Source organism: Mus caroli, chromosome 1 (assembly GCF_900094665.2).
Source record: "Mus caroli chromosome 1, CAROLI_EIJ_v1.1, whole genome shotgun sequence".
NCBI lineage: Eukaryota > Metazoa > Chordata > Mammalia > Rodentia > Muridae > Mus > Mus caroli.
The window spans coordinates 31901977-31915574 of record NC_034570.1 but is presented as its reverse complement, the minus strand read 5'-3'; the positions used below and the strand labels follow the sequence as shown (position 1 = coordinate 31915574).

The window sequence follows — 13598 nt, the reverse complement described above, 5'->3', positions numbered from 1 at the left end:
AGTTGTCTGCTCTTAAAACTTGGCCCACTACCCCAACTTTCCACCTAACAGTCTCTACTTAAACATGGTTCTCTACTTAGAGCTAGAGTGGGTGGTAACAGGTGACTCCAGCAGAACCAGGCTACTCTTGTAGTGACAGTTGGGGCTGGCATTCACTTTAAATTCCTCGGAGAAATCTCACCATGCGATGCCCTTTTCAGAGACTGCCCAAACTCAGTGCTTGCCGGTTTCTAGGAGTTCCCCAAATTCTGTATCATTGGCAGCCAGAAGAAGTTCTTACTCTAAGGAGGGAGGCTGTCTTTGAATCCACTGAGAAATGAGAAGAGATGAGACATGCTGTCCCATCAGGCGGCCAGATGTCACAGTGGCTGGATAGCAGGGAGTCTAGGTTAGTTTCCCTGACTTGAAGGAATCTCCATTTTACAATGCTGTGATAATACAAAGTCAACATTTTCAGGGGCCCAGGATGCACACATATGAGAAGATGCCAGGCTCAGAAACGTGCCCAAACTGTCCTGTATAAAGTTGAACTTAAGTTATAAGTTTGTGTTTATAGCTTCCTGCTGTGTTCTTGGTTTTGCTGGTTGTTTGTTTTTTTGTTTGGATTGAACCCAGAGCCACTGGCACACTGGGGAGCGCTGACTTACATCCCCTTTGTGTCTTCACATTCAGATGGTGATGATGTGGGAATAAGGAAGGAGACTAAATAAATGTCCATTTATATATATCTTTAATTGCAATTATTATTTAATGTATGAGTGCTCTTTTGCACATATATCCACCTGCTGGAAGAGGGCATCAGATCCCCCTATAGATGGTTGTGAGCCACCTTGTGGTTGCTGGGAATTGAATTCATGACCTCTGGAAGAGCAGCTAGTGCTCTTAACCACTGAGTTATTTCACCAGCCCCGTAAGACATCCATTTATAACATAGCTAGGATAAGGGGCTTAAACATCCCATGGATTTCATTCAAAACAAAACAAAACAAAACAAAACAAAACAAAACAAAAACCTTAGCTGGGTTGGAAACAGTGGAGTGTGCCTGTGGTCCCAGCTACTTGGAAGGCCAGCATGGGGACAACACTTGGGCATGAGAGTTGAAGGCTGGACTGGGTAACAGAGCAGGACCTTCACCTCAAAAAATATGGGAAGGACTACACGTTTGGATCTGTGCTGGTTGGTTTTTATGTCAACTTGACACAAGTTAGAGTCATCTGAGAGGATGACTGAGAAAATGCCTCCCTAAGATCCAGCTGTAGGCAAGCCTGTGGAGCATTTCCTTAACTTATGATAGATGTAGGAGGGCCCAGCCCATTGCAAGTAGGACTACTCCTGGGCTTGTGGTTCTGGGTTCTATAAGAAAGCAGGCTTAGCAAGCTAAGAAGAGCAAACCAGTAAGCAGCTCCCCTTTATGGCCTCTGCATCAGCTCCTGCCTCCAGCTTCCTGCCCAGTTTGAGTTCCTGCCCTGACTTCCTTCAGTGATGGACTATGATGTGGAGTGTAAGCTGAAAAAACCCTTTTCTTCCTAACTTGCGTTGGTTATGATATTTCATCACAGCAGTAGTAACCTTAATGAAGACAGGATCCCAGCACCCATGCTGGGTAGCTTACAACAGCAGGTAACTCCAGCCCAGGGGATGCAACGCCCTCTCCTGACCTCCGCCAGCAACTGAACATACCCATATGCAAACATAACTAAAAACATTAGAATCATGTGCACATATGCTTATACGCTGGGTTGGGAACTCTTCACGCTTTCCAAAGCCACCACCTTTGCCACCTCATGATAGGTCTGGAACTTCTGGGGCCGACAGCCATGAGTCCCATTTCATAGGAGAGGAAATTAAGGCTCTCCCTTGCTGTCACACCACTCCCAAAGGATGAGTAGCACTGAGGCGAAACCACAGCCAAACCCTTTACCCCGAGGCTATATAGTGTCGCCCAGAGAGCTGGCCCCAGGGGAGCAGGAGACAGAGCCACCTGCATTTTCAGTCAGTCTTTGAAGCATCCTCGGAATTCTCCCTGTCAGGTGAGAAGCCACAACCCCTCCTGTTCATCTGGCTCTCCAGCCTAGTGAGCCGCTGTTTCAGCTTCATCTGGGAGGCACTGTACTCAGCCAGGAGTCGGGCAAACCTCGTCTGCAGGATGTCCAGGGACGACTCCAGGTACTCCACCTTCTCCTCAACGTCCCTGGTATCTACCCTGGCCGCGACTAGGTCCTCATCAATTAGGTTGTCCTTCATCAGAATCTGACGACCCTTTTCCTCCAGAGCCCTCTTAGCGTCTGGGTACTCGGTGAGGGCTTCCATCAGGTCATCCTTGGAGAGGCAGAACAGGTCTGAGTAGCCGATACTCCTGATGTTGGCCGTCCTGCGGTTCCCAGACTTGCTCCCCTTAATGTTTAAGATGCTGATCTCCCCAAAGTAACTGCCGTCACTGAGGACCACAAACTGGGTGACCCCGTCATCAGCCACCACAGCCAGCTTGCCCTCCTTGATGATGTACATCTCTCTTCCAATGTCCCCCTTTTTGCATATGTAGTCCCCGGGGCTGAACACAGTGGGGCGGAGCTTCAGCACCAGCTCCACCAGCAGCCCCGCCTCGCAGTCCTGGAAGATTCGGACCTTCTTCAGCGTGTCCAGGTGCACGTTGATGGCGATCTCAGCCTTCAGCTTGTCCGGGAGGTTTTTGAGCACTTCCTTTTCATCCACCGTCTTCCTGTTGGCCCACAGATAGTCAAACCATCGGATAACCCGAGTCTCCAAGTCCTTGGTTACCTTCCGGAACTGCATGTACTGCTTGACGGAGTCGATCTTAGCCTGGAACTCTACCCGGGGAGCGTTCATGTTGGAAATCATGGAGCCTACGTTGCCCACTATGGTGGCAAAGATCAGGATACCCACCAGGAAGTCGATGACCACAAAGAGATACTCTTCATCCTTCACGGGGGGTGGGGTCTCACCGATGGTGGTCAGGGTCAGGGTGGACCAGTAGAGACTGTAAATATACTTCCGGGAGAGACGTGCATACTCCGGCTTGGAGGTGTTTGGATAGACCCAGGAGTCTGTCCCAAAACCAATGAACTTGGAAATGGCAAAGTAGATGCAGGCATTCCAGTGGATGATGATGAGTGTGTACAGGACCAAGTTCCCTATCCTGAACACGTTGGGGTAGTTGGTCCTTGTCTCTGTGCGGTCAAAGAACTCAAAGAGCCGAGAGAACTTCAGGAGGCGGTTGAACCTCAGTTCTGGGTAGTTCACGCCCAACTTTAAATAAGCCAGGTCTGTGGGGATGAGAGACAGGATGTCCAGCTTGAAGTGCAAGGTCTTTGTGTAATGTTTCCACAGCCTCTTGGTATCTCTGACCATTAGGCCTTGCTCAAGGAAACCTAAGGACGGAGAAGGGGACAGTCACTTGGGCACCAAAGAGGCTTAAACTGCCTACACAACAGATAGTGGTGTGTATCTGAGAGAAACAATATTAGACATAACTAATATTAATGTTGACACTCACCCTGAATTTTTCTATAATTTTTCTATAATCTCTTCTGTTTAATTTTTTTCTCTCTTCTGGGAATGGAACCCAGGGCCTTGTGAAAGCTTCCAGTTATCTATGTGTCGGGTGAGGGAGCACGCACCTTCCTAATGTTGTTCTCTCTTTATGTTTTGTATGTACTTGAAAATATGAATCATCAAACTTCAAAAATTCAGATCAAAGCCTACCAAGCAGGCATCACCAGTCGTAGTGATCAGGGAAACAGTGCTGGGCTTGACCCCCAGAGCTTACGCCACGAGGCACTTTTACAAGTTCAAGGTGTCACGGCTGCTAGCACAAGACCTTTGCTGAAAATGAAAATGAAGGCTGTCATCATATATGACCCAATCAAGTTCTGATACTCCTAGTCCTCAGGTTATTCTTGCTCAATAATTGCCCTTCAGGATCCATAGAGCAACTGATTCCAGGATTCCTTAATCCCTCTGCTTCCAAGGGAACCAGAATCCTTAGATGCTTAAGTATCTTCCATAGAATGATGTTACATCTGCACATTACCCATACATATCCTCCTCTTGATTATGTTAAATCCTCTCTAAGTTTCTTATAGTGCCCAATACATGTAGCATAAATGCTACGAAGCCGTACTGTGTTGTGTAGGGATAAATGGAGAACCAGGAGAAATAAAACTTCTAAGTGTTCAGCTCAGAACGTTTTTTTCCAAATATTATCTGGTTGATTGGCTCTCCAAGTGCAGGATCTATGGATGCTATAGTGCTTGTGCATGTGTCTATGGAGTGTCTCGTGTAGCCATGGGTGCTTGTGGATGGGCCTATGGAGTGCAGGATCTATAGATGCCATGGGCGCTTTTGCATGTGCCTATGCATTGTGCCTATGCCTTGCATATCCACGGTGCTTGTGTGTGTGTCTGTGGAGTGCCTTGTGTAGGATCCTGCCTTGTCATTTTATGATTCTTCTGAGTCTGAAGATCTTTTCCTTTTGGACTGTGATCATGGCCACCTGGTTTCCTGACCTCTATCTCCCTCGGCTTCTTGCTGAAGCTGGCATTGCCAAGGACAACATCCAAGAACAGGAAGGGATGGAGCTGACATCCGAGTGAGGGCGAGGTGTTGTTCTGAGTCTTGCCTGAGACAAGCAGCAGGGTTCCAGAGGATGCTCACAGAGCACTGTGCCTGTGGGTAGTAGTGTGACTGCTGCGGAGACCGTTCATACCACCTCCAGCTGTGTGTCGGATGTTCTCTAAGTTAATGCGCTGGGCACCACTGGGAGGAAGCAGGGCTTGCCACTCTGCCTGACCGGGGTGTGAATATGGGCCTTGGTTTCTGACTCAGTAAGGTGCTTCTTGTTTCATGTACTGGGAAAGCAAGATGAGCTGAGAGGATGTGTGAGTTAGAGCTACGTGGTGTGATTCCGTGTGTTCCCATTAAGCATGGCTGTGTGGGTGGTTGTTCCAAAATCTTAGCAGCAGTAAGAAGGGCCTCTACAAGGTTAGGTGATGATGTATTTGTGTTCCTTAGAAAAAGATGCCCGAAAGCTGAGCAGCCCCAATTCTCAAGCACAGGTGTGACTGAACCCCAACCAGAGGCTGTTTGAAAGAACTAGTGGTCCTAGATCCTATTTTGAATTTCACTTCTTCACATGTTAAAACTTCCTCGAGGAGCCGGAGAGATGACTCACTGCCCTGAATTCAGTTCCCTGCACACATGTCTGGTTGCTCACAAATGCCTATAACTCAAGCTCCATCATAGGGGTCTGATGCCCTCCTGTGGACACTCTGGGCACTTACACTCATGGGCACAAACCCATTCACAGACTCACACATTTCACTTTATAAAAAAATAAAATAAAAATATCCCAAAATAGTCATAGAAGTAAATTGTAAAACTCCTCTGAGAGGGACAGAGTAGTGCTTCCTGGACCTTCCATATTTCTGAGAAGAACTTGGAGGACTGACTGAGTGTCACCTCACACAGGCAGTACTGAAGGGTCCTTTGATATGACAGCTTAGCCTTGTGTCCCGTGACAAAAGTGAAGTCCAGACAACCATCTTGACTTGCTTGTATAACACTGGGACAGTAGATTCCAGAGTCCCTGTGTCTTAACCCCTGACCAGGTCTTGTTGAAGGATTCGGTATCAAGATACCAGCGCCCACTCTGTGTTTGTGGGTCTCCAGATCTCTCAGGCACCTTTTGGTCAAAGGTAGGTAACATTCAGTCCACTACCATGGGTCTTCTTGAGTATTCTATGGTTCCTCCTACTGAGGGCCTGTGACCTGGCCCAGTCAAGTCCGTGGGGCACACTCACCTGTCCGGGCTCGAACCAGCATGTCCACAACATAAAGGACATCTGCAGAGTAGTCCAAGACCAGCCACAGCGTCAGGTGCTCTGATTGTAGCTCATCAAAACAGGCCCTGAAGAAGCCAAGTGCGAGATATGACAGGATGGCCTAGTGTCAGAGCACAGACCCTTCCCTGCCCTGTGTTGTGAATAAGCTCATTACAACCAGTGGCCATTATTCCTGCAGGGTTACACCTGCCACATAGCACTTTCCTCTGAGATGAAAACCTTCTATTTTGGAAGGAACCCTCTTAAGATAGGATTTCTAGAGAGGCGAAGCAACAGATATTTTAAAGGGAAGTGAAATACTACATGGATGTTCATTAAGACAGGAGGTAAACAATTCAAAGTAGCTTCAGGAAGTCCCTGAAACTGATCATATTCACTAAGACCCTCCCTCCCTATAAAGTATGTAAACAGTAAAGCCTGCTGAGTGTCACCATCAGGAAAGCCAAGCTGCAAACAACAACAAAAAACAACAACAACAAACAAAAAACCCCAAAACCAACAACAGCAACAAAAACAAAACAAAACAAAATACCCCAGGCCAGGCAGTGGTGGTGCACACCTTTAATCCCAGCACTTGGGAGGCAGAGGCAGGCGGGTTTCTGAGTTTGACGCCAGCCTGGTCTGCAGAGTGAGTTCCAGGACAGCCAAGGCTATACAGAGAAACTCTGTCTCAAAAACAAAAAAGAAAGAAAGAAAGAAAGAAAGAAAGAAAGAAAGAAAGAAAGAAAGAAAGAAAGAAAGAAAGAAAGAGAGAGAGAGAGAGAAAGAGANAAAGAGAGAGAGAAAGAAAGAAAGAAAGAAAGAAAGAAAGAAAGAAAGAAAGAAGAAAATTTTCAGACAAGTCAGCAGCCTTGAAAAAGCAGAGAGACCAACTGAACTTCTTAGAAGAAACAAAGACTGGATGCGCTGCCAGGAAAAGGCTCTGATCAATTGAGCCACTGAAAAAGGACTCTGAGAAAGGACTCCAACCTGCTCTGTTGCCTTCAGGCTGTGTAATATGCATCAAGTTTCCAGCTTTCACGAGCTGTCACCCACGCAGGGGTGGACTTTGGTGATTCAGCTGTCTTGGAGTCATTTCTGCTATTATAAGTAACCCTCACCCAGATTCCTGTAAATAATTCCAATTAAACTCATTGGCTCACCAAGTTGGAGTCATGGGCTCTGTTTCTGGAGTTAATAGATGTGTGTGTGTGTGTGTGTGTGTGTGTGTGTGTGTGTGTGTGTGTGTGTGTGTGTGTGTGTGTGTGTGTGTGTGTGTGTGTGTGTGTGTGTGTGTGTGTGTGTTGTGTGCTGTATCTCCCAGGAAAAGTTTGTCCCATGACAATGCAGTGGAATTACTCCAGGCTCAGAGAAGTTACTCTGTCCCATAGTCACTGGGCTCATAGGAAGAAGAACTCAGGACTTAGATGTGTACTGTGAATTTTAACGATAGAATGCAAAATAAATATTCTACCCACCCACCCAAACAAAGAACTATGCAACCAGCTACCCAGCCACCCAACCAACAAACTACCCAATCAACCACCCAACCAACCAATCAAACAACCAAACAACCACCCCAACAAGCACTGAAACAATCTACCCAACCAGCTAGCCACATACCTAACCACCCACCCACCTACCCACACAAACAACTACCCTAACAACCACTCAAAAAACCACCCAACCAACCAACTACTCAACCAGCTATCCACCCACTCAACCACTCAACCACTCACCCAACCAACCAATAAACCAACTACCCTACTAGCCACCTACCCAAACAACCATACAACCAGATTACCACCCAAAGAACCACTGAAACAACCAACTACCCAACCAGCTTTCCATCCACCTGCCTGCCCACCCACCCAATATCAATCAATCAATCAATCAATCAATCAATCAAACAAACAAACAAAAAACTGGGATTGGCATTAGGTAAAGGGGTTAACAACCTTTTCTTTCCAGAGTCTTATTCCAAAATATTCTAGCGAATATTTTTCCCACATTTTGATTCTTCTTGTTTGTTGTTTCTCACACAGACAGCACCCCAAGTTTTCCTCTTTACCCCCAAAGAATAGCAGCCTACTTGCCACTCAAGTCTTCTGCACACTTGGAAATAGAATCTGACTTACACCTGTGTTCTCAGAGTCTAGATCACGTGTCAAGAGCTGCACTGCCAGCTTGCCCATTTGCCGGGGGGTGGGGGGGTGGGGGGGTGGGGGTGGGGATGGGGCTCCCATGCTCTCCCCATTCACCAGCCTCACAGACCCTCAGATAGGCTAAACCCCAGGCTTCCAAAGCATGCGGTGTTATGCTTTGGATGGCGAGTACCCCGCAAAGGTTCATGGGCTAAAGGCTTGGTCACCAGTCTGTAGCATGCCTGGGAGGTGATAGAACCTTTAGTTGGTCAAGGGGGGTTGCCTTTAAAAGGAAGATTAGGTCCCCGCCTGTTCCCTTCCTCTATACTTCCTTCTTCTCTGCCCTGGTGTCTTGTCTTGTCAGTGGACCAGTGACCTTTCTGAAACTCTGAGCTAGAATAACTTTTTTCTTTTACATCATTTAGTTTTTGTCATATCAGCAGAAAGCTGACCAACTGCAGGGACACAGGTGTTCTCTGCATCCTGGTTAAGGAGTAACATGCTAAAAATCACTGCGCAGCCTCCTAGGCCAGCTGTGTCTGTCTTACAGACTTTCCCAGGAACACATCAAGGCCTACTGTCTACTCAAAGAGGACGCTCTCCTGCATCATGGAAAAACCAGAGGGCACACTCACTCTCAAAGGGCTGTATCCTGGTTGGCTCAGGAGATCCCCTGATCCCTGTCCAGCTTTCTTTCACAAGTACAGAGACTTGCCTCTGCGTGACTTCCTCATAGGCTTACTTGGGGACATTTCTAACCCTGTGCCTCCTCTTGGAGGGACAATGAACCCTGTATCCTGTCCTGCTAGAGAGGGCCTTCGGACCCTTTCCTTACCTTCAGAGAGGAGTAGTAGGATCTCCTTGTCACCTCAGCAGCCTGCACCCTGTAGATCTGCTCAGGGTAGGGGTCCCCTCACCGCACCCTTACCTAGCAACATATTTAAGAGTGCTCCAAAAGCCTGCATGGCATCCTCTAGTGGCACACCCTTGCAGGCTTGCTTAGGAAAGCTCCTGCCACTTCCCCAACCGCAAGGGGGAGGCATCCTGCCCCAGTACCCACAGCAGCAGTTATCCCATGGTAGGGAAGGGGATGCTTACTAGAAAGTTATAGCTCAGCCCTGTGGCTCCAACCTCTGCACCCCAGGAACCCAGCAGAACTTGCTAGCAAAGGTCCCTGCTACACTCTCTTCTTTTTCACTAGCTCTCCCTGTGGAAACTCTAATGCCTTGGGTCTTCTGTAGAAAAGCGACAGCTCCTTCTAACATGCTTAACTAAGAGCACCCCAAAGTCTGCATCTACCTTCAGAAGAATAGCAGAATGTGCCACACGGTTCCAACACGGCAACCTGGCTTGGAAACCAGAAGCCTAGAATTTACGCACTGTTACCTTCACTGAACGCTTACTTAACCACAGGTTCACTCAAAATGGTTCCCTAAGCCTCTCAGAACAGTGGCTAGCCTCTGCCCCTTCCTCATATAACCCTAATACAGATTTCAGAGTGCTCAGACTGTCTTGGGGCCCTTCTCACCCAAGGTTTAAAAAACTTCAGAGTCCTTTGTGAAATGGCCGGATTTTTTTTACAGAGAGAGGACCGAACACAGTGGTTCTCAACCTGTGCGTCGGCAGGGGTCGCATATCAGATATCCTACATATTAGATATTTACATTATGTAACATTCATAACAACAGCAAAAATACAGTTATGAAGCATCAATGGTCACAGCATTAGGAAGGTTGAGAACCACTGACCCAAGGCAACAGAGCTCTGTGGTGGCTGAGAAGGGGGAAGCTCACTCTGGTGAAACTGAACACTCTGAGGCTTTTTTGCCCTCTCCCCTCCTGTGCCCACTTCAGTGCCTACCTGCATACAAGTAGACACCAGTTATAGAAGACCGGGAGCGCGATGGCAGTCAGCCAGCGGTAGTAGATGTTGCTGGAGGGGTCCACCACAATGGGCTCCTCCTTCCTGCTGGAAACACAAATGGACATTGTTCTGTATGAAAGGGATCTAAAGGCCTTCACTAACTTAGTGACCTGAGAGGGATTGTAGGTTTGGGGAAAGAAGTGGAGGTCACAACAGGATCTTCTGAGTTCCAAGGGGGTCTCACAGAATGCCTCTGTGGGGAAGACAGGCCAGGAACCCCCTCCCTCCCAGTCCAACCTCCATAATTGTAAAGTCTTGCTGACTTGTTTCCACATGCCCCAGGGTATCATTCCTGAGCTTTAGAATTTGATCTGGGAATGAAGAGGCAGCATGGCTGAGTGCTGGCAAGGGAGCCATTGACTCCTGGGGAGAGCTTTGTGGCAATGCTGGTTCCCAGGGACCACCCACGCCCTCGAGGCTGGAAGTGTGCATGTTGACAGCTCTCAGAGTCTCTGAGGCAGTTTGTAAGACTGAACTTGGAAGCCCTGGAGTGTGTCCTCCAGCCCTCTGCACCTCTCGCTACATTTGTGAGAAGAGGGAGTTACTGACTTCATTGTGAGTCATCGAGGTAAGGTTACCACTCCACTGAAGTGTTGAGAAATTGGTGACTCTCGGGTTAATGTCATACAACCATCACTCGCTTTCACTAGCCCCTGGGAAGTTACACACAGCCCAAGGCCGGAGGCATTTTGAAGCAACTGAAATTCACACCGAGATGGAAACGTGAAGCAGGGGTTTAAAAGTCACGTCATGCGAATTGGCTGAGTAGGTTTTTGTTAAAAAACTGACTGCAAAGGTCATGTATGGGGTTACATGCCTGTAACCTCAGGACATGGGAAGCTGGGGCAGGAGAATTAAGCTCAAGGCTAGCCTTCACTACATAGGACACCCTGCCCATTCTAGTTTGCTTTCTGTTGCTATCATAAATACTGTGATGGTTTGTATATGCTTGGCCTAGGGAGTGGCACTATCAGAAGGTGTGGTCCTGTTGGAGTAGGTGTGTCACTGTGGGCTTTAAGACCCTTGCCTGGAAGTCAGTCTTCTGCTAGCAGCCTTCAGCTGAAGATGTAGAACTCTCAGCTCTGCCTGCACCAAGCCTGCCATGGTCCCACCTTGATGATAATGAACTGACCCTTTGAACCTGTAAGCCAGCCCCAATTAAATGCCGTCCTTTATAAGAATTGCCTTGGTCATGGTGTCTGCTCACAGCCATGGAAACCCTAAGACAAATACTGTGGCCTAAAGCCATTTGGGAGAGGAAAGAGTTTATTTCAGTTTACACTTCCAGGTCAGGGCCACCAGCCTAGGGGATAGTCCTGCCCATAGTGGGCTGGATCAATCATTAGTCAAGACAATCAATCCTTCACAGATGCTGCAATGGAGCTAACTGATCTAGGCAATCCCTCAGTACGGACTCCCTCACATGACTCTGGGCTGTGTCCAGGCGACAGCTGGAGCTAATTAGGACATTGTCTGACAAACCAGAATAAAACAAACCAAGATAAGAGGACCCTTGAGGAGTTCTAAATAATAGTTAAATTTATTTGGCATACATTGCTATCAGAACACGTGACTTAAAAGATGAACTTCTTATCTTGCAGATCTGTAAATTGAAAGTCAAGAATGGGTCTCATCATTTCCAACACAGAGTTGTGACCTCTTGGGAGGTTTTAGAGGAGCCATTTTACTCCACCCCATACCACTCCCTTGTTTGTAGTGATGGCGAATGTCCCTGTACCTGCAGGCCTGCAGGTCCCATGGATTTTTTTGCTGGCTGTAATGCATAGTTATATATGTAGCTTTACAGTGCTGTGGCGGGGCTGTGGAGCTGGCTGGCAGGGGGTAAAGTGCTCACTGTACAAGCACAAGAACTAGAGTTTGGATCCCTAGAGCCCATGTAATGGCTGGGTAGACATGGTGGCTGTCTGTAATCCCAGCACCCCAGGAGGGAGAACATGCGTGGGCAAGCTGGTTTTGAATTGGTGAGCTCTGGGTTCAGCGAGAATCTCTACTTCAAAAACTATAGTGAAGAGTGATGGAGGAAGACACTGGACTCAATTTCAGGTTTCCACATGCACAGATGTGTGCACCTACATGGATACAGACAGACATAGGCACATGCAAGAAAGAGGAGGAGGAAGGAAAAAATGAAAAAAAAAAAAAAAAACCCTGTCTACTCTTCTAATCCTTGGAACTGGTTGTCCTAGCTAGGTTTAACTGAACTGGACACATCCAGATTCATTTGAGGGAGTCTGAATTGGGTTATTCGGACCTGTTGTCACTTCTGTGGGAAATTGTCTTGATTAATGATTGATGCGAGGGGAGCATCACAGATCACTGTGGTGGTACCATCCCTATGCTAATGGACCTGTGTCTATGAAGAAGAAAAATAAAAAGAGGAGGAAGAAGAGGAAGGAGGAGGAAGAGGAAGAAGAGGAGGAGGAAGAGGAGGAGGAAGCAACAGCCACTGTAGCAGGAGCAGCTGGGTCATTTCTTGATTTTTGACACCATTTCCATCTACAGTGTGAGCTGTCATCACCAGCCTAACACTTCAAAGTTTTGTCGATAAATATGTTTTTTAAACCGTTTTAATTTTACTTAAGCCCGAGGATGCCTTCCCTCAGGAAGGAGATTTTAGGTATGGAACTATAACCTACTTTTGTAGGAGTCCCAGAAAGCTCCATTTAGCAAAGTACCTTTAGCATACAGCCATGCCTCAGCTGGTCACAGCAGGCAAATGTCGTCCTGTTAGCCATGACCATCTGACTCTCATAGGAGAAAGTGCCAAGCTTCAGCCAAATGAGTTGTTGTATCTAATCCCTAGCCATTAGTACTGCCCATTACAGGCTACAGCTCTGAGATCCTATTTGGTTTTGGAGACACATGATTCTAGTATTGTGGATAAAACGTACTTAAGAAATATTAAAAATAATTTTATCTTTTGACAGTGGAAGAAAGAGTTATTCTATTTGCTAATCAAGCACAAAGACAAATCCTCCATCTTAATGAATGTCACCAGCAGAGGGCGCTACCCACAAGCTTATTGGGCTCACTGGACACTGCAGTCTGGGCTTGCTTTGTTTGGGCTTTTGAGGGTAAGTATGTGTTACAGGCTTTGGCTTTTCAAAACTCCTGCTACCCAACTTTTGAGGACCCAGCCCAGTGCTATCCAGCTGCACCCCTGAATCTACCGAGCACTGGCCCAAACATTATAGACTTGCAAAATATGGCTGCTTTAAGCTAAGAGCAATTCGGTCCCAAAGGGAGAAGAACTAAGTGAGAAATCTGGAAATGGGAAGCTAGCTACAAAGAAACGACCCAGAGAGAATCATCACCTATGCCCAAACATCCCCATCTGGTGGCAGTTTTCAGTTTTGGTCTGTGGCTTGCAGTATGGATCCATGAAATGGGCCCTGGGGCAGCTGGTACCACTGCCCTCATCCTTGCCCACATCCTAGCCACAGGACATAGCCTGAGGACTTCCACAAGCTGCTCATGGCTTCCAATTCCTAAAAGCCTTTCCCTGCCTGGAAGCCAGAGTTTCTAGGGAGCAGGCACATCTCATGGTATCCACAGCTTTGTGGCCAAGTCATTTTCTTCTTCTCTTTCTCTTCTCTTCTCTTCTCTTCTCTTCTCTTCTCTTCTCTTCTCTTCTCTTCTCTTCTCTTCTCTTCTCTTCTCTTCTCTTCT

At 47.3% G+C, this 13598-nt stretch overlaps 1 protein-coding gene across 2 annotated transcripts in view; it reads right to left on the bottom strand.

Annotated features, from left to right (window-relative positions):
* Positions 1-713: 713 nt before the first annotated feature.
* The window catches only part of Cnga3 (cyclic nucleotide gated channel alpha 3), a 45431-nt gene continuing 32546 nt past the window's right edge, over positions 714-13598 (bottom strand). The window contains exons 7-9 of one of the 2 annotated variants that reach the window (XM_021173277.1): positions 9846-9953; positions 5821-5927; positions 714-3390 (exon numbers count right to left, since the gene is read on the bottom strand). In XM_021173277.1, coding sequence (XP_021028936.1) covers positions 1991-3390; positions 5821-5927; positions 9846-9953 — 1615 coding nt within the window. In that variant the 3' untranslated portion in view covers positions 714-1990. The remainder of the gene's footprint in view (positions 3391-5820; positions 5928-9845; positions 9954-13598) is intronic. The other variant, XM_021173283.2, reaches the window with a different exon arrangement.